General features: G+C 40.5%; 1 protein-coding gene across 1 annotated transcript; it reads right to left on the bottom strand.

Moving 5' to 3' along the window:
* Positions 1-736: 736 nt before the first annotated feature.
* On the bottom strand, positions 737-6,809 carry PYY (peptide YY). Its single transcript, XM_040437180.1, has 4 exons — positions 6,753-6,809; positions 4,640-4,827; positions 2,411-2,494; positions 737-832 (listed from the first exon to the last, which is right to left on the bottom strand). The coding sequence occupies exons 2-4, from the start codon at positions 4,825-4,827 to the stop codon at positions 805-807; spliced, it is 300 nt and encodes a 99-aa protein (XP_040293114.1). The 5' UTR covers positions 6,753-6,809; the 3' UTR covers positions 737-804.
* Positions 6,810-21,224: the final 14,415 nt, after the last annotated feature.

Genomic DNA, 21,224 nt, shown 5'->3' with positions numbered 1-21,224 from the left:
TTACACATGTCCTATTTTTTTTTTGCGAACAATAATAGTCATTTCTACTTGGTTGTGTGCATGAGGCCTAAAAAAGAGATCCAGATTTTTTCTTGCCTTATATAACCACCTTACATGCATTTTTTTTTTTTACCCAATCAGGTGTATCATGACTATAGTGGCTGGAAAGGAACTCATTACCTCAAATGACTGGGGACTCAAATCATCATCAGACAATCTATTTCAACCATCAGAAATGTTAAAACACAAATAGGATCATTTATCAAACTGTTGTAAAGTAGAACTGGCTTAGTTGCCCATAGCAACCAATCAGATTCCACATTTCATTTTTGACAGCTCCTTTGGAAAATGAAAGGTGGAATCTGATTGGTTGCTATGGGAAATTAAGCCAGTTCTTTTTTACACCAGTTTGATAAATGACCCCAAATTTTTATGACTTTATAAATATCCCAATTTGTGCAGGAAAACTGAAATAAAGTGGACAATCACACACTGATAACTCGCTTCCATTAAACTTGCTTTTATTTCTGGATACAGTGGAATTCTCTGTCAAACATCACAGACTGCGTGTCATGGGAGAGGCAGCTCTGGTAGGATGGTGTACACACACAACACACACGCGTGTTCTCTACACCGCTGAAGGGTGGCACCGTCCACTCTGCACACTCCCCGCTGGGCGGAGAGATGAGATACAGGAACCAGTCAAAATGCAAAATGGCATAAAAATAATTGATACGTTAAAAAGACGGGAATGTGGTCAAGCAGTCACTCAGGGAAAGGGGGAGAGAGGGAATTTTCCAGGGGTCACCAATTGTAGGATGAGTCGTCATACCTAAGGAGACATGAAATAGAAGGTTATATTGTTGTAGCTGAATAGGACAGTAATTGAGGATAGGGTTAAACTCTACCCCTATTTGTTCTAGTACATTCTCATATTACTGCTGTAGCTTTGATGATATAATTAAATCAATGTTTAGATGATGTCATCAGACACAGTATGAGGACCAGGGTATGTGGAAAACTAAGGGTACTTTCATACTAGCGTTATTCCCGTCACAGGGGCTCAATACCGGAAAAAAACGCTTTAGTTTTATCCTAATGCATTCTGAATTGAAAGCATTCCGTTCAGTATGCATCAGGATGTCTTCAGTTCAGTCCCTTTACGGTATTTGGCCGGAGTAAATACTGCAGCATGCTGCAGTATTTAAATTCCGGAACACTTGCCGAAATGCCGGATCCGACATTAATTCCCATTGAAATTTATTAATGCTGGATCCGGTACCAAGTGTTCCGGAAAACCGAGCCCAGTTTTTCGGTCTGCGCATGCACAGACCTTTAAAAATGTGAAAAAAATAAATACCGGATCCGTTTTTCCGGATGACACCAAAGAGATGGATCCGGAATTTCAATACATTTTGCATCCGGATCTGCCTACAAAGATATCCATTTGCATACGGATTTCCGGATCGGGCAGGCAGTTCTGGCGACGGAACTGCCTGCCGGATCCTCACAACGCAAGTGTGAAAGTACCCTAAAGATGCCCATACAACGTCAGTAGCTGTTGACCGGCACTTATACCTCCTCAATCTCCCGTATACTGTACATGTGTGTATTCATTTGAGAGAGAGAAGGAATTTGCTTTATCTCGTAAGAGAACAAAGGGATCGGATGTTGAAATTCAACACACCCATTCTTTTACTTCCCTCGACATCATCTGTCTAGAGAGAATAAGAAGCTCCCATAAACACAAGATTGTTGGACAACCCTGTTGGTGTGGTTGACAGTAATTTAATGTGTATGGAGGCCTAAAACCCGTCAATGTAACATACTGTAGGTCCCTAACACAGTTTAACTATTTTGAGTTGGCTCATTGTTAGGCCATGGGTCCAGCTATAATTACTATTACAGTGATCTCCAAACTGAGCTTGTCCTGGCTTGCTTGAAGTGGTAGCTTTAATAACAGTTGGAAAACCAGAGTTTTGAAATCACTGTATAGTCTGTGAGATTTAAGATGCTTGATATAAAAGGATCTACTGATGCTAAAAAGAGGAACCAAGATGTTGACTCTTATGTTATAGACCTAGGTATGTTTTTAGGACAGCAATAAAAGCATGGGCATGTACAGTATACTCCAGGTCTGATTGGAAGTGGTTATCTGTTTTGGACAGCAAAGTTTATTGGAGCCCCTAGTGATCACATGATTTAATTTCCCGTACAATACAGCTTGAGAAGGTGCACATTGAGATGAGTGGTTTTTCATGCTGTCCATTATTTATATCAGGTATCCATGTGGCTCTACAGTACAGATCTTTTCTGGAGATGGGTACTGTATACAGGATCCATACAAGCTACTATGTTGGGCACCACTGATGTATCGTGTGTTTTTCTTGTAGGCCCCTTATTTACGCACCGTGATCTGCTGTTGTGGTTTCCATTGTCTCCATAAAGAATGTCAGATAGCAGACTGTCAGCTGGACTGTCCCTCTTTCCATATCTGCTCAGAAGAGAATATACATTAGATCTATTGTACAATATTACAGTACTGGATGAGAACATCCAGAGGGTTACATCTACATCTTCTTAAGATAATGCCCACATGGTGTTGACATAACAGATTCCAACAAACAGGCACTGCCAAGCCATTAGCTGCTACCTCTTGTGTAATCTCTCACATTTCTCTATTCTCCTCCTCATGACTGTGTCCCTAACCCTGGTATCACTAACACCACCCCATGTGGACTGGTCCCTGTCCATCGAATTATTAACACACTGATGCTTTAAACAGTGCAGAGGGTCACATCCCTGCCCCAAAACATTAATGGACCTCTTCTACTTTCTTAGGGGTCAGAGCCCCAGAGAAAGTACCCCTGGCTTTTATCTATTGCTAATGATGCCGATTTTATAAAGGCAGAACTAATATGAAGTTTAATCCCTGGCTTAGTCAAATGGGCTGTCTAAGATTAGAAAAACATGCCTGCTTTTTGTTTTTTCTTTACCGGAAACAGGAGCACACTTGTCCACAGCTTGTGTCTGGTATTACAGCTCAGACCCATTGAAGTGAATGGAGGAATGTAGTTTTGTAATAGGTGAAGAGTCCTAGGTTGGAGATCATTGCTCAGGACACACACTTGTTACATATGTAAAATTGTAGGGAATTCCTGGTTTAGAAAACCCATTTGTCTAATAGACCCAAATGGTCTATTAGGGAATTCTTAGTAGTAGAGGATGATGTCTCTGCTTCAGGACCATTATTGAGCAATTAGAATGAAGAATGGATGTGTTCTGGAAGGCCTACCATATTATTCACCATGCTAGTGTTGAGCAGTTCGAAGTTAACATAGTGGAATTAGATCTGAGTTTCAGGAAAAATTTGATTCTCCACTAATCCAAATTTTCTGGCACTTAGTCATAACATATCAATTTTTCCTGAAATGGTGGTAAAAAAAATTACATACCTCATCCATTTTATCGCGGAGAGACCATTGTGACTATTATGATTAATGGCCGTGACTGCCTCTCCGCAATCAAATTGATGAGGTGAGTGTATATATTTTTCGTATTAACCCCTGATTAATCCCCTGATAGGCTGAATGTGACTCTCATATGCCGCAATCAGCGTTGAAGGCGGCATCTGAGCAGTTAAATGAGGGGGGAAAGTGGAGGCGCAATTGCCGTTCCCGTCATTGCGCCCACTCCATACAGTGGGATGTGATTCGTTATGAAGTCATTTGGAACAAACAAAATTTCTTGTTGAAGTTTGGTGAAGCAGCCGAGTCGAAATTTCTCTAGTGATGAGCGGCAGGGGCTATATTCAAATTCGCGATATTTTATGAATATTTTGTAGAATATTCATCATATATTCGTGAATTCGAGATTATTTTATTGAATACAAAAATTCGGCAATGTAAAAATCGGGTAATGCGAATTCGTAATGCGAAATACAGGCGTGGGTCACTTTGGATACATTTTTTCAAGCTGCTAGAAGTTTCATGAGTTTCATGAGAACATTACAATAGCTTTATATGCAGATAGAGTCAAGTGCTCCAATATATTTGCGAATACGCTAATCGGCAGTGATTAGAATATTTTTTCGCACTACGTGCAACTTCACATTTTAGCAGGTCTGACTACAGATTACTGATTGGTTCACTAAGTAATGTTGTGAACTTGACATTGCTTCCTTCTCATTGGCCCACAAGCAAGAAGCAGAGAGGAATCATGTGTATTTGGTATAACGAATATATAGCACTATATTCTAAATATTTTTGAATTATCAAAGTGGCGATATTTGCGATAAAAATTCGCCATTCGAATATTCGTGCTCAACACTACTCATCTCTACACTACACTGTCAGTACATTGGTTTCAGTGGGAAATGTGTAATTTCTCATTTTCCCTGTGGTGGTATTGCAGGAGAGCTGAATACTTGTTTGCAGGTTCCTCCACAGATTACAGCAGATTGCTGGGGTTCTTTGCGAATGATATCCTGTATTCAGCTTAACATAGAGGAACCCTTTTAACAAATAGTGATTGTTCAAAGCAGATATTTAATATATGTTTGAATACAAACACAGAGAGGTGGGATTGTCTAAAATTTGAACTATACACATGACAATTTCTTTGTGACGATGTCACTCACCTTTGCCTTGTAACAAGGTTGATATAATGCCTCAAAGCAGTCAGATATTTATTCATTTCCTCCGGGGAAGCATCTTCTCCAGGAGATTCTGGTTTTGGTGGATATCCTTCTACTATTGTCCCTAGACATATTAAGACACACACTGCAACAGCTACCATCATTGGCCACTGCTTCAAAGAGGTTACCATCTGGAAGAGCAGGGAAATAGACTTAGTTTACTGCAAAACCTGCAAAATAACATAAAAAAACTACAACTTCCAGCAGGTAAGGACATGCTGAGACTTGTAGTATTTCAATAACTATAGCCACAGTTTGAGGAATGCCAGTATTGCTAATATCTAGGTGACCAACACATTCCAGAACTGGATGTGACTGTCAAGTGATGAACTGATATCCATCACAGGGCTCTACGTAATACATATGTCCAAACTATCAAGATGTATGATTCAGAAGCCAAAATAAAGGAATCTAACAGACTAAGGGGTCAACAAAAGGACTATGGGAATGAGAAGAATGGCCATATCAAGTCTGCAGTCTACATCAACTTAGCTTCTATTCTTGACCTCAGATGAAGATAACTTTAGCTTGATATCTTACTTCTCTTAAGTATACATTGATTTCCGACATATCAGACAACCATAGAATGGAAAACCTTGATGCTTCAACTGGAACTATGATGAAGCCGTCAAGTTTACTTTTATAGACTTACTGTAATATCATATACCGATACTTTGGGGTTAACAATTACATACTCCCTTTAAAATTACATTTAATAAACCAGAATGCCTGAAAATGATGCACTTGCTTTCACTCATAACTGCAAGATTATGTGGAATTTCTCAAGACCAGAAACTATTATAAAACTATTATTAGATTTTGTGTTAAAATATCATTTTTGTTTTTCATCATTTACCCTTACAAATGAGTTTCATGACATTTTCATGACCCTTCGACAATTCAGACATCAGAATATCTGATAATCAATTGCAATTCATGCCAGATTAAGGCAGTTTTAATGTAACAGTATTATTACTTAAAGCCCAAAAAGTTGGGAGTTTTGTTCAACAACTCAATAAAAGCTTTGATTTTCTGATAAACACGATTTGTTCTCTGATTAAAGCGTAGAAATGTTTTGAAAGTACTGTATTTTGCATGAAGATGAGTGCAGACAAGAAAAGATCCAATCAAATGAATACATTAACATCCTATGAAATACTTGACAACAAAGTGTTGCTATGAGCAACTGCTCCACTGTTGCTTGGGTGTATTTGTACTTGTGATGCTCAATTTTCGTCTTTCATTTTCTAGGTATTATTTTACTACTCAATGTTTAGAGGCAATGTTCTTCTAATGGAAATGTTACTTCTTTTACAAACCAGTAATACTCTCTATGAACACATCTGTAACTTCTCCTAATTGCCTAGGATTCCTATACCCCATATATCTCCTCCTATTGCTCCATATGACCTCTCCCTATTACCTACTATTACAAACTTTCAACCACAACTTGGCAAATTTTCAAATGAACTCATGCTGACAAGACAGTATTAGATACTAACCCCTTGTATCTGGGTGTCTTGGCACCACAACACTAATACTAAACAAAATAGTGATATCCCAAATTACTTTTGGCCAAAATAAGAGCATTTCTATAGCCTTCAAGAACATGCCATCACTGTCGGAGGGTTATCTGAGAATATCAAGCTATTCACAGTAGTGGCTTCTGCTTCCAGACCATGTGTTGCATCTTACAAGTAAGGAGCTCCTGAAATGGTGTTTCTCTATTCAAGAAAATCAAGTACATGGACAATTTACAACAACTAGTAAGTACAATCTACATTGCTCAATCACAAGGGTGTTTGAAGTATCTAAAACAGATATCTCCACAAAATGAAACACAAAACTTTAAAATTCATAGCTAAAGAAGCAGGTAAGATAGTCACCACCATAAGATGCTCTGACAGTATGACAGTGGCACCAGTTACAACCCTTTGAAGATAACTAGACCACAACATAGTCTCTCAACCTAAAGAAATAAAAGTTAGGTGTCTATGTCGGAGACATGAATATCATTTATAAGACTCCTGGTCATACATACAATGGTTCTACTCACTGTGTGGTAGAAGGAAGAGACTGTGCAGGCAGGTGAAGATGTTTCAACACTTCTCTCTCTTTGCTGGCAGCTAAGGAGAATCTGCTTTGTCCTGTGATTCCTCTGTGGGTTTATATCTCTTGTGATAGCAGGAGAATAATTCAGCTCCTCCTCCTACTCCAACTTTCCAGCTCCATCCCTATGAACAGCCACTCACTCATTTCTGATTGATCAATGAGTTGGCTATTACGGTATCTTGTACTGGATGAGCAAAAGGGGGGGGGGGGGGGAGATAGAAATCTAGAATAAGGTAGAGTGGTGGAGGTATGCGTGGGTGAGAAGGAGACTGTCTATTAACCTTCAGGTTTGGGGAGTAATCTGCTTTTACAGCTCAATTATTTTAACATTTTATCATTGGAGATATGAGATAATTAGTTAATGTAGAGGTTTCATGTTAGAAGGCAATGCAGAGACATTTGCCTTTGTTTGCTCATGGACAAATTAGTAACTCTATGCTTGTATTGGTTCATTACATCTAAAACAGTATCAGTGCATCTCCCTCCCTAGTCATTGCATGCAGCTCTTATGTTCCATTACACTCATCGTGTTTTCATTTTTTTATCCATTTTTAGTTTCTGTGATTTTCTTATGTTCCACAATTAACTTCATAATATAAGAGGAAGGCTACTTTTACATCTGCGTTGTGAAAGGTCATGGATCAGCAAAAACACTTCCGTTATGATAATACAACCAACTGCATCCGTTATGAATGGATCCAGTTGTATTATCTCTAAAATAGCCATGACGGATCCGTCACTAAAACTATTGTAAGTGGGTGACGGATCAGTTTTCGTTTGTGACTGAGAAAATGGATCCGGCACCCTTGACTTACATTGTGTGTCATGACGGATCCATCTTGCTCCGGACAGAAAAATGCTGCTTTTTCTGTCCGCGATGGGGATGCAACCGAACGGAACGGATAGTGGATCAATAGTTGAGGAAAACTGAAACATTTTCCTTCACTTTTGAGATCCTATGATGGATCTCCATAGTGGAAAGGGAAAGTGCAGGTGTGAAAGGAGCCTAATACTACTGCACTACTGTATTCATGAAAAAAAAAAGACCTTAATATATGTATCTTGTAAGATTAGACATACATGATTCACATGCTACACTATTAGATGCAGCCGAGCTAAATTTGATGGTTACCACATTAATTAAAGAATGACTAGAAAAAGATAACTATCTTTTCAATGGATTTCAATGGCTTTTTTTTTTAACAAGATAACCAAGATAAAACTGTGCTATGTGTTATCAGAGTCAAGTTTAGCTTGGCTACATCTGTATACAGTACACTAGCAGATTATTAAAAAAAAGCACATCTGGAAAATTGAATGTGATTGAGCTGAGATTGAAAAAAGTATAAACTACTGGTGGTGTTTTGGTTAATGATCTCACAACGATTGTGGTGCACCTATTATTTTGGCTTCTGCAGCAGGATATATGTAGAGGCCTGGTCACATCAATACTGGGTGGCATCTCCCTGTGCTGTAATACAGGTTGGCACTCTGGAATGGTAAGGGTCATACAGATGCTGGCTATCTGAAGGGTGCTCAATGTTCCCTCTTCAAGGGCCATGGTAGCTTGTCATGCCCTACACCACGACACCAAGTATTAGTCCTGGTTTTCTCTACACTTAAGCATGATGGCAGTAGGCAATCCCCAGCTTTTGTACTAATGACAAGTAACAAGGACAGAACCTGCCTTCATCACAAAACACTATTGTTTGCCATTAATGCCTCCAATGGGCTCTCTTGCGGCACCAATACAGGCACTCTTGGCAATGGTGAAGCCAGTGCCAAATTAGCTAGTGGAGTACATGAATGCAGTCCTGCTTCAAGGAAGTGGTTTCTTAAGGTTTGAGTGGTCATTGTGGGGGCTACTGCAGAATCAATTTATGATACCTTGGCTCTCCTTTGACATACAGCCGCTCTTCTTATACAGCAATATGGCATACAGCTGTCTGTCTTGACCATCCAAAATGCTCTCTATATGTGTGAGTGACCTCCAGTGAACACTGTTGTGAAACTTCTCTTTCAACTACATTTAAATATAAAGGAGGGAGCATCCAGCTTCATGAAGTCTCACTATTTGGCCGTTATAAAAATCCATTCATTGCTCAAATGGTATATTTTTTAATCTAGCAGGCATAGTGAACCCTTCAAAAACACCGGGGAAAAAAAAGTCCTGTAAAAAAAAAAAGTGCTGTCAGACATAAAAACAACAGTGATGCCAGACAAAAAAGTCTGTGGACCATCTGTATATAAAGTAAGAATCTTTGAACTTTGATAACTACATGTAACATACTCCATCATTGCCACATTGTAAAAGTATTTTAACTCCTAGGTGTCCTTTTTATTTCTTGGTAGTATGTATAGGATTTCCTAATATAACTAATCTTATTACCACAATTACATTCTACATAACACTCATTCTATTATTCCGTATCCTCATATTACTTTACATACAGTATCCTGACTCTATATCTCATCCTCTATATCTCTCCTATTTTCCATATAACCTCCCCTCTATAAATCCTCCTATTACTCCATATAACTTATCCCTATATCTCCTCCATGTATCTCCTCATATTACTTCATATAACCTCATTCTATATCTCTTCTTACTTTCCATATAACCTCCCTCTAGAAATCCTCCTATTACCCCATATAACATCTCCCTATATTTACTTCCATTACTCAATATAACATCTCCCTATATCTCCTCCTATTTCTCCATGTAACCTCTCCCTATATCTTCTCTTATTATTCCATATAACCTCTCATTATATCTTCTCCTATTACTCAATATAACCTCTCCTATATCTCCTCCTATTTCTCCATGTAACATCTCCCTTTATCTCCTCCTATTACTCCATATAACCTCTGCCTATATCTCCTCCTATTACTCCATATAACTTCTCCCTATATCTCCTCCTATTACTCCATATAACTTCTCCCTATATCTCCTCCTATTACTTCATATAACCTCTCCTTATATCTCCTCCTCTTACTCCATATAACCTCTCCCTATATCTCCTCCTATTACTCCATATAACTTCTCCCTATATCTCCTCCTATTACTCCATATAACTTCTCCCTATATCTCCTCCTATTACTTCATATAACCTCTCCTTATACAGGGAGTGCAGAATTATTAGGCAAGTTGTATTTTTGAGGATTAATTTTATTATTGAACAACAACCATGTTCTCAATGAACCCAAAAAACTCATTAATATCAAAGCTGAATATTTTTGGAAGTAGTTTTTAGTTTGTTTTTAGTTTTAGCTATTTTAGGGGGATATCTGTGTGTGCAGGTGACTATTACTGTGCATAATTATTAGGCAACTTAACAAAAGACAAATATACACCCATTTCAATTATTTATTTTTACCAGTGAAACCAATATAACATCTCAACATTCACAAATATACATTTATGACATTCAAAAACAAAACAAAAACAAATCAGTGACCAATACAGCCACCTTTCTTTGCAAGGACACTCAAAAGCCTGCCATCCATGGATTCGGTCAGTGTTTTGATCTGTTCACCATCAACATTGCGTGCAGCAGCAACCACAGCCTCCCAGACACTGTTCAGAGAGGTGTACTGTTTTCCCTCCTTGTAAATCTCACATTTGATGATGGACCACAGGTTCTCAATGGGGTTCAGATCAGGTGAACAAGGAGGCCATGTCATTAGATTTTCTTCTTTTATACCCTTTCTTGCCAGCCACGCTGTGGAGTACTTGGACGCGTGTGATGGAGCATTGTCCTGCATGAAAATCATGTTTTTCTTGAAGGATGCAGACTTCTTCCTGTACCACTGCTTGAAGAAAGTGTCTTCCGGAAACTGGCAGTAGGACTGGGAGTTGAGCTTGACTCCATCCTCAACCCGAAAAGGCCCCACAAGCTCATCTTTGATGATACCAGCCCAAACCAGTACTCCACCTCCACCTTGCTGGCGTCTGAGTCGGACTGGAGCTCTCTGCCCTTTACCAATCCAGCCACGGGCCCATCCATCTGGCCCATCAAGACTCACTCTCATTTCATCAGTCCATAAAACCTTAGAAAATCAGTCTTGAGATATTTCTTGGCCCAGTCTTGACGTTTCAGCTTGTGTGTCTTGTTCAGTGGTGGTCGTCTTTCAGCCTTTCTTACCTTGGCCATGTCTCTGAGTATTGCACACCTTGTGCTTTTGGGCACTCCAGTGATGTTGCAGCTCTGAAATATGGTCAAACTGGTGGCAAGTGGCATCTTGACAGCTGCACGCTTGACTTTTCTCAGTTCATGGGCAGTTATTTTGCGCCTTGGTTTTTCCACACGCTTCTTGCGACCCTGTTGACTATTTTGAATGAAACGCTTGATTGTTCGATGATCACGCTTCAGAAGCTTTGCAATTTTAAGAGTGCTGCATCCCTCTGCAAGATATCTCACTATTTTTGACTTTTCTGAGCCTGTCAAGTCCTTCTTTTGACCCATTTTGCCAAAGGAAAGGAAGTTGCCTAATAATTATGCACACCTAATATAGGGTGTTGATGTCATTAGACCACACCCCTTCTCATTACAGAGATGCACATCACCTAATATGCTTAATTGGTAGTAGGCTTTCGAGCCTATACAGCTTGGAGTAAGACAACATGCATAAAGAGGATGATGTGGTCAAAATACTCATTTGCCTAATAATTCTGCACGCAGTGTATCTCCTCCTCTTACTCCATATAACCTCTCCCTATATCTCCTCCTATTACTTCATATACCCTCTCCCTATATCTCCTCCTATTACTTCATATACCCTCTCCCTATATCTCCTCCTATTACTCCATATACCCTCTCCCTATATTTCCCCCTATTACTTCATATACCCTCTCCCTATATCTCCTCCTATTACTCCATATAACCTTTTCCTATATCTCCTCCTATTACTCCATATAACTTATTTCTATACTGTATGTCCTCCTATTACTACATAAAACCTCTCCCTATATTTCCTCTTATTACCCCATAACCCCCCTATATCTCCTCCTATTACTCAATAGAAACCTCATCATATAGCTCATCATATTAATACATTGGTCAATAAACTGCATTTCTTCTTCCAAGTTAAAGTGAGAGAACCACACCCAATTTTCTTAGTGCTAAGCACTCTTTTGCTGTGCTATGATCTCTCCATGGTGCTGATGCCTTTCAAAAGTTTATTATTGATGTAGGGTTGTTAAGCGGGCAGTGAAGTAATACCAGTGCCTTATTCTCAGGATAGGTCATCCATATTAGATCTGAGGGATTCCTGGCAACCCCGCTGATCCCAGCTGTTTAAAGGAGTCATAGCACTCTTGCAAGCACTCTTTCCTATTCAAAGTTTTCCAGGTGCTCGCTCTTTAAACCCGGGAATCTGCCTAAGCTCCTCCTACACAGTGCAGCAGCGTGATCTGTGTCTGCAGGGGAGAGCTGATCTGAGTATCAGGAACAGGGGAGGTGAGTAGTTACTGTGCTTTTGTTTTGTTTTTTTGACACAGAGGGGGCACCGAGGGCTTTACTACTGTGAAGGGGGCATAATAGACATTTCTACTTTGGAGGGGGCACAGAGGGCATTACTACTATTAAGGGGGGCACAATGGGCATTACTATTATAAAGGGGACATCAAGGGCATTAATACTATGAAGGGGTCACAATGGCCATTATTACTATGAAGGGGGCACAGAGGGTATTACTACTATGAAAGAGGTACAGTGGGCATTACTACTGTGAAGGGGAACAGAGGGCATTACTCCTGTGAAGGGGGTGGGCATAACTATTATGGGGCACGGAGTGGACATTATTACTGTGAAGGGGGAACAATGGTCATTACTACTATGAAGGGGCACAGAGAGCATCACTACTGTTATGGGGGCACAGTGAGGGTATAACTACTCTGAAGGGGGCACAGATAGGGCATTACTATGGTAAAGGAGACACAGAGAGGCATAACTACTGTGAGAGGGGCAAAAACAGGGGATCACAACTGTGAAGGAGGCACAGATAGAGCATTACTACTGTGAAAGGGGCACAGAGAGGACATAACTACTGTGAAAGTTGTACAGTGAGGGCATAAATACTGTAAGGGGGCACAGTGTGGGCATAAATACTGTGAGGGGAAACAACTGGACAAAACTACTGTAATGGTTGTACAATGAGGGCAATACTACTGTGAGGAGGTACAACTATTGGAAGTGGTGGGGAGTGCAAAAGAAAGGATCCCCCTGGGTGCCATACACCCTAGGCATGCCACTGATATAGGGAGATGTTATATGGAGAAATAGGAGGAAATATAGTGAGAGGATATATGGAGTAATAGAAGAATATATAGGGGCATGCTATATAGTGAAATATGAGGAGATGTAGGGAGAGGGAATATGAAGTAAGGTGGAGATATAGGGGGTAGAGATGTCGCGAACATAACATTTTCCGCTCGCAAACGGCGAACGCGAACTTCCACGAATGTTCGCGAACGGGCGAACAGCCATAGACTTCAATAGACAGGCGAATTTTAAAACCCACAGGGACTCTTTCTGGCCACAATAGTGATGGAAAAGTTGTTTCAAGGGGACTAACACCTGGACTGTGGCATGCCGGAGGGGGATCCATGACAAGACTCCCATGAAAAAAATTACGTAGTTGACGCAGAGTGTGGTAAGTTGAATTCGCAATGCGATTAATATAACCTGCATTAATCGCATTGCGAATTCAACTTAGAGCTAAGTTCCTAATCGTTGTATTGCTAGAATTGCCGAATATAACGAATATAGCACTATATTCTCAATCTTCGTTATATTCTAGCAATACAACCATTAGGAACCCAGCTCTAAGTTGAATTCGCAATGCGATTAATATAACCTGTATTAATCGCATTGCGATTACAACTTAGTCAAATTTGTGACACTGCAGCTTCAGAATGAATCTAAGATGGATGCTGTCCAGGAGGTGGGAGGGTCTGGGAGGGAGGGTATGCTGATTGGCTGGAATGTGTCTGCTGACTGTGAGGTACAGGGTTAAAGTTTGCTCAATGATGACGTATAGGGGGTGGACCGAACATCGCATATGTTCGCCCGCCGCGGCGAACACGAAAAAGCTATGTTCGCCGGGAACTGTTCGCCGGCGAATAGTTCGGGACATCTCTAATTGGGGGAGGTTATGTGGATAAATAGAAGGAGATATTGGAAAAGGCTATATGTACTAATAGGAAGAGACATAGAGAGATGTTATATGAAGTAACTATTATATTTCATTTAATGTGTGTAGTTAAAAGATATCGACAGTATCCATTACAACAGTGACATCTACAGTACCCTGCCCCTTTAACAGTGACCTCCACAGCCCCCCACCCCTTAATACTGACCCCTCCACAGTGCCCTGTCTCCTTAAAACGGTACTTCCACAGAAGCCCACCGCCTTAACTTTGACCTTCACAGCAGCCTGCCCCTTTAACAGTGAGTTTCACAGCACCACACCCCCTTAACAATGGCCTTTACAGCAATCTGCCCCTTAACACTGACCTCCATAGTGGACCGTCCCCTTAACTGTGACCTCCACAGCAGCCTGCCCCTGGGGTGGCCAGAGGTCCAGTTTTAGGCCGGACAGTCCAGAATTCAGACACCCTGTCCTCCGTATGGCGCAGGGCCTGGATGGACACAAGGGTGTCCTTTTGAACAGCTCACTCTCAGACAGCAGCACTGTGCTGTCAGACTGTGAGCTGCAGGAAGAAAGTCACCATCGCTCCCTCCCCTGCAGCTGACAGAAGTTGATTTTTAACTTAATTTTTTCAATCCCTGTCAGCTGAGGAGGGGTAGGGGGTGTGGCCTAACCAGATCAGGGCGTGGCTTAGCAGGACCTAGAAGTAGATTTTGAACTTCATTTTTTCAATCCCTGTTGGCTGGGGAGTGGGCGTGGCCTAACTGGATCAGGGGCGTGTCCTTTTGAACAGCTCACTCTAAGACAGCAGCACTGTGCTGTCTGAGTGTGAGCTGCAGGGAGAAAGTCACCCTCCCTCCCACCCCTGCAGCTGACAGAAGTTGATTATTACCTTCATTTTTTCAATCCCCGTCGGCTGAGGAGTGGTAGGGGTAATGGCCTAACCGGATTAGGGGCGTGACTTAGTGGCACCTGGGGGCAGGGTTTTAAGTTCGTCTTTTGAGGGTAGACACATTGTGGCAAGGGGCATGTCTGGGCTCCTTCCTGCAAGAGTGACGCCCCTCTGGGCACCTTACTGGCTCATTTGCATACCAAATAAACTGGATTTTGAGAGGATAAAAACATCTATTGCTGGAACAAAGGCACATCATGAAATAAGGTACTAAGTGCTATTAGGCCATGGATTTACTTCAATAGCGATTATCCTGGTGACAGATTTCCTTTAAAGCTCACCTACAGCAGTGAAGAATAATGGCTGGATTGTTATGGAAACCTGGAGTAAAACTGTGTATGTGGAGGCAGGTGACCAAGCTTCTATTGGCTAATACATTTTTTGGGGGGAATATCTCAGTAACTGTACATCCTAGAGAGCTGAGACCTGGTCTAAAACCTTCCCGGACACCTGATGTACCTGTGTGACAAATTTTGAGATTGTAAATGCGGATTCCTCTAGCGGACATACATACACACACACACTCAGCTTTATATATTAGATAGGAGGAGATATAGGGAGAGGTTATATGGAGTAATAGGAGGAGATATAGAGAGAGGTTATATGGAGTAATAGGAGAAGATATAGGGAGAGGTTATATGGAGTAATAGGAGGAGATATAGGGAGAGGTTATATTACGTAACTGGAGGAGATACAGAGGGAGGTTATATGGAGTAATAGGAGGAGATATAGGGAGAGGTTATATGGAGTTATAGGAGGCGATAAAGGGAGAGTGTATATGACGTAACAGGAGGAGATACAGAGGGAGGTTATATGGAGTAATAGGAGGAGATAAAGAAAGAGGTTATATCAAGTAATAGGAGGAGATATAAGGAGAGACTATATGAAGTAATAGGAGGAGAAAATGGGAAGGGTTACATAGAGTAATAGGAGGAGATATATAGAGAGAGATTATATGAATAGGAGGAAATATAATGGGAAGTTATATGGAGAAATACTAGGAGATATAGGGAAAGGTGATATGGAGTAATAGGAGGAGATATAGGTACAGGTTATATGGAGTAATGGGAGGAGATGTAGGGAGAGGCTATATGCAGTACGGATGAAATATTAGGAGAGGTTATATGAAGTAATAGGAGGAAATATAGGAAGAAGTCATATGGAGTAAAAGGAGGATATATAGAGAGAGATTATATGGAGTAATAGCAAGAGATATAGGAAGAGGTTATACGGAGCAAAATTTTTTGCTTGTGAATATCTTGTGATACCCTTTAGGTTATGTAACACTCCAGCTGTTTTCCAAAATCTAGTTAATTATATTATCTGAGAGTACCTGGGTCAATTTCCTGTTATATATCTGTACGATATTTAGTTTTTTCCCCAGATTGGTCGTCTCTGTTATACATGTGAGGAAAGTCCTCAAAAAATTGAGGGACCATAATTTATTTGCAAAGTTGAGTAAATGTGAGTTCGGTGTCAGAGAAGTCTTCTTCCTGGGTTATATCCTGTCACCCCAAAATGTATACATGGATCTTGCTAAAAAAAAAAAGGGGGAGCCATAGTTGATTGGGCCAGGCCTACCTCTGTCAAGGCCCATTCATGATTTCTTGGGTTTCTAAATTATTTTAAGAAATTCATAAAAAAGTTTCAGTAATTGCCAAACCTTTGATGGACGACCAGGAAGGGGGTGGATCTTCGCAATTGGTCTCCTGAGGCTCTAATCACCTTTGATAAACTTAAAGAAAGTTTCATTCAGGCACATGTATTCATTCAGCCAGATGGTACCAATTCTTTCATTGCTGAGGTGGATGCTTCAGTGGTAGGCGTTGATGCTGTATTATCTCAGGGGTCATCTTCCCTAACTAACTTGCATACATGTGCATTTTTCTCCAAAAAGACAGGGAAAGGGTCAATTCCTAATGCTATTGCAGGGAATGAAGGGTTAATGCTGTTGCAGAGAGTCAGAGAAAAGGTCAGGGAATGATGGGTTAATGCTGTAATAATGTGGTGCTCGTTGTCTTGGGGAGCTGGAGATAAAGCAAAGAAAGGGTTAATAGAGCAATGATATTGTCTAACAGCTGGAACTTGTACAATTAAGGGTTAATAACCCAGTGCTCGTCGTCTAGGGGTACTTAACCAGTTCCCGGGAATTGCTCATTACCAGGGGCAGTTACTCGTCATCCAAAGGGAGATTTTCCATGGAGCTGCACAGTTCTACTGAGGAGCACCCCACTACTAGGTTCTTTAAACCTGCCGGGGCATACTCCCAAGAGGCCCTGCATTCAGGCGTGCGAACAGACCTGCAGGAAATGCACGAGGGCTGGCGCGATGATATAACGTCACCGAGCCAGCCCATGTACGTGCCACCATATCTCCCACACTGGAGGAGGGAATCGGCATCCTGTGTGACGGCGGTCCCCTGCAGGCAGAGGATCTTTTGATCCTCTGCTTTTGATGTGCCTGCAACTGGACACATTTGTCCCCTCCCCAGCAGGCAGACATGACTGGTCTCACGTGTGCCTACAGGGGAATCTTAAACAGGATATATATATATATATATATATATATATATACTTCCCTCTGGTAAATTGTTTGTTCCTCCAAATCTTTGCCTGAGGAATCTCATTGCTCTGTATAGGCAGATCATCTGGGTATTGCTGCGACTGAACATCTGTTCTCCAGAGCCTACTGTGGTCTACTTGGTCATGAGATGTGGTTACCTTTGTCTCAACATGTGATGTGTGTGCTAGGGCCAAGGTACCTAGAAGATGTCCTGCGGGTTTACTTTGCCCCTTGCCCATTCCACAGAGACTTTAGACACACATCTCAATGGATTTTATTATGGATCGTTCACCCTCCCGGGGAGAGATGGTCATTGATAGGTTCTCAAAGATATGTGATCTGATTCCATTGAGAAAACTTACTCAAAAAGAGGTGTCCAGTTTGACTTGAGATTCTGGAGAGAATTTAGCAGTAGTGTTGATCGCAAATATTCTAATCACAATTTTTTATCGCGAATATTGCCACTTTGAGAATTCGCGAATATCTAGAATATAGTGCTATATCTTCGTAATCGCAAATATTCTAGATTTCTTTTCATCAGTACCCATGATCCCTCACTGCTTCTTGCTTGTGGGACAATGAGAAGGCTGCAATATCTTTGACTTTAGGAGTAGTGTTGATCGCAAATTTTTGTATAGTGAATTTTTATTGCAAATTTTGGTCGCAAATTTTTCGATTGCCGATTTTCGCAATCAAGAAAATAATGACGAGATCTCGAATTTGCGAATCTATAACAAATATTCGCCCAAATATTCTTGAAATATTTTGAATTCGAATATTGCCCATCACAGTCTCATCACTGTTTAGCATCAGGTTAGGGATCAAACTCTCCTTCTCATTTGCGTTCCATCCTGAGACAAATGGAAAAACTGAAAGGGTCAACCAGGTTTTTAAGATGCTTTGTTTCTGACTGTCAGAACGAGTGGAAGAGGTTTTTGCCCCTGGTTGAGTTTGCTATTAACAACCATGTCAGCTCCTCTGGTGGCATCTCACCTTTTTATAGAAATTATGGCTTTCATCCACACTTTTCTTCAGTCTCTGGGTCAAATTCTGTGAATCCTGCCGTGGATGCTATCATAACTAATCTGTGCATTGTTTGGGCCCAGGCTCACAAGTATAGTGGCCTGCAGCAGGAGTACTTTGAAGTCTGGACATTTGTGGACATTTTCCCTATGCAAAGTTCTAAACTTCTTTATTTTACTTGAAAGGGTTAACAAGCACTGTTTAATACTGTTTCATTGCATTCTATATGTATGTTGTGATATATATCCTGTTCATTTGCACTATATTTGTGAGGCTCTGTGAAAAGGGTTAATGAATCCTTAGAGACTTTTGGAACTTTGAATAAGAAGCTTGTAATTTTCCACAGCTGCTATAGGGTTTAAAGAAGAGCAAGTTTTGGAAGGAAAAAGCCAGACTTGTTTGCCAACAAACTCAGTGCTTTATTTAAACCCCTTCCTGGCCATACACCAGGGCCAGTGATAGTCTCTGACTCACTAGCTGTGTTCCTGGTTCCTTATTCCTATGCTTATTGGATTGCTCGTTCCTCTGACCCCGCTTTGTATTCTGACCATCCTCTGTCTCTTGTTTGGTACTGCGTTATCCATCTGGTTTTGATCTTGGCTTGTCTTCTGACCATTTTCTGTCTCTTTGTTTGGTACTGCATAGCCTGTCTGGTTCTGACCCATTTACATAGGACTTGGGTAATGTGTTTGTCTGTCTTTGTTTTTTAGTCCATCTCTGCACTTTATTAGCGTAGGGACCGTCAACCAGTTGCGATCTAGCTATCTAGAGCTTGTACTGCAAATAGGTAGGGAAAACGGGCTGGGTTCAAGCCTTAGGTCTCGCTGTAAATATCTGTCCCTACTTACAGTCGTAACAGTTATTTGGAGTAATAGCAGTAGATATAAGAGGGGGTTATATGGAGTAATAGAAGGAAATATAAGGCGAAGTTATATGGAGTAATGTGAGGATATATATGAAGAAATTATATGGAGTGATAGAAGAGGTTATATAGAGTAATAGGAGTAGATATAGGAGGGGGTTATATGGAGTAATAAGTTGAGATATAGGGAGAGGTTATATGCAGTAATAGGATAAGCTATAAGGAGAGGTTATATGGAGTAAAAGGAGGACATATAAGAGGTTATGTGGAGTAATAGGAGGAGATATATGTTATATGGAGTAATAAGATGAGATATCGGGAGAGGTTATATGAAGTAATAAGAAGAGCTATGGGGGAGGTTATATGCTATAATAGAATAAGATATAGGGAGACATTATACAGGTGATAGGGAGAGTAATTGGAAAGGTTATATGGAGTAATAGGAGGAGATATAGGGAGAGGTTATATGGAGTAATAGGAGGAGATATAGCGCTAGATTATAAGGTGTAATAGGAGGAGATATAGGGAGAGGGTATATGGAGTAATAGGAGAAGATATAGGGAAAGGTTATATGGAGTAATAGGAGGAGATATAGGGAGAGGTTATATGGTGTAATAGGAGGAGATATAGGGAGCGGTTATACGGAGTAATAAGAGGAGATATAGGGAGAGGTTATATGGAGTAATAGGAGGAGATAAAGGAGATGTTATGTGGAGTAACAGGAGGATATATAGCTAAAGATTATATGGAGTAATAGCTTGGGATATAGATAGAAGTTACAGGAGGAGATAACTCTGATTAACAGTAAATTGTTAGTTGATTTTGATGCTTTTGTCCCTTGACTTTATCTTTTGAAAATTGATTGGTTTATTTTCTCCAGTTTAATTTAATCATCATTCATGTGTGTAATGAAAATCGATTTTTTTAAAATCTGTTTCTGCTAATGATTGGTATAAAGAGTCAGTTTGTCACAGGTTAAATTCTTGCTATATGCAGTGTGCATCGTTGATCTATCTGACAGTAGATATCCTATTCGCAAAATATTTCCTCAGGCTTTGGTAGACAATCCATCTGTTATCCTACTTTCACTGACTTATCTCGTCATCATTCACCATCTTCTGGAGAAATATGGTCTATGTGCCCATTAGCAGCTGCCCTGAAGAACCAAAGGAGAATAAGTAAGGGGACAACGCGATTTAATAATCTCAGCTTGGAACACACACAAATCATATCACACAGCCACTCACCTTTACCCGTCTACACTTTCATGGATAAGATATCTTCAACTATCATTGACAAAAGGTTAAATGGAAATGACAGGTGGCACCAGTCACTCTATGATTCAGGATCAATAGGTCACACAATGATTGTGTTATGACCTCAAACCGTTCTGTCAATGCTGATGATTTGGTTACTTACAGTGCTTTTCTCTGGCTGAAGAGAAAGAAGGCAGCAAAAGGCTCATCAGTTTTTCTTCTAGTGTCTCTAAACATGTCCTGAAGGTTGTTTTGAAGAAGAGAAGATTTTTATGACATTGCGGGGATATAGTAATTATCAGTGATGTCATAGTGGATCACATCAAGGGTATATTGACAGATCGGGCAAATAGGTAGAGGCAGAGGACAGTGGTGTAAATTGTAGAAAGAGGGCAGCATACCATATATCAAAATAGACGCTTATTATAGTGCAGAAAGGCCCAGTGTCTGTTTCCATAATCCTTGTACCTGTTCTACATCTCCTTGCAAATAATGCACCTTCTCCAGAGAGAGCAATAATGCAATGATTCTTGCAGCGGTATGAGACAAAGCAAGACTTGCCCTCCTCTATCCAAGGTCTTCATAACAGTTATATTAGTTTCTCTGTGG

Source organism: Bufo bufo, chromosome 6, assembly GCF_905171765.1.
Source record: "Bufo bufo chromosome 6, aBufBuf1.1, whole genome shotgun sequence".
In the NCBI taxonomy this organism is placed as follows: domain Eukaryota; kingdom Metazoa; phylum Chordata; class Amphibia; order Anura; family Bufonidae; genus Bufo; species Bufo bufo.
The sequence above is the reverse complement of the archived record's forward strand: the minus strand, read 5'-3'. Positions and strand labels throughout refer to the sequence as shown.

What these genes read in the sequence shown, in the direction of transcription:
- PYY (XM_040437180.1), bottom strand. Translation starts at nt 4,827, where the DNA reads ATGGTAACCTCTTTGAAGCAGTGGCCAATGATGGTAGCTGTTGCAGTG. An exon ending in AACCTTGTTACAAGGCAAAG is followed by an intron (nt 2,495 to 4,639) that starts GTGAGTGACATC and finishes TCTTCTGAGCAG; the next exon opens with ATATGGAAAGAGGGACAGTC. An exon ending in AACCACAACAGCAGATCACG is followed by an intron (nt 833 to 2,410) that starts GTGCGTAAATAA and finishes ATGTCTCCTTAG; the next exon opens with GTATGACGACTCATCCTACA.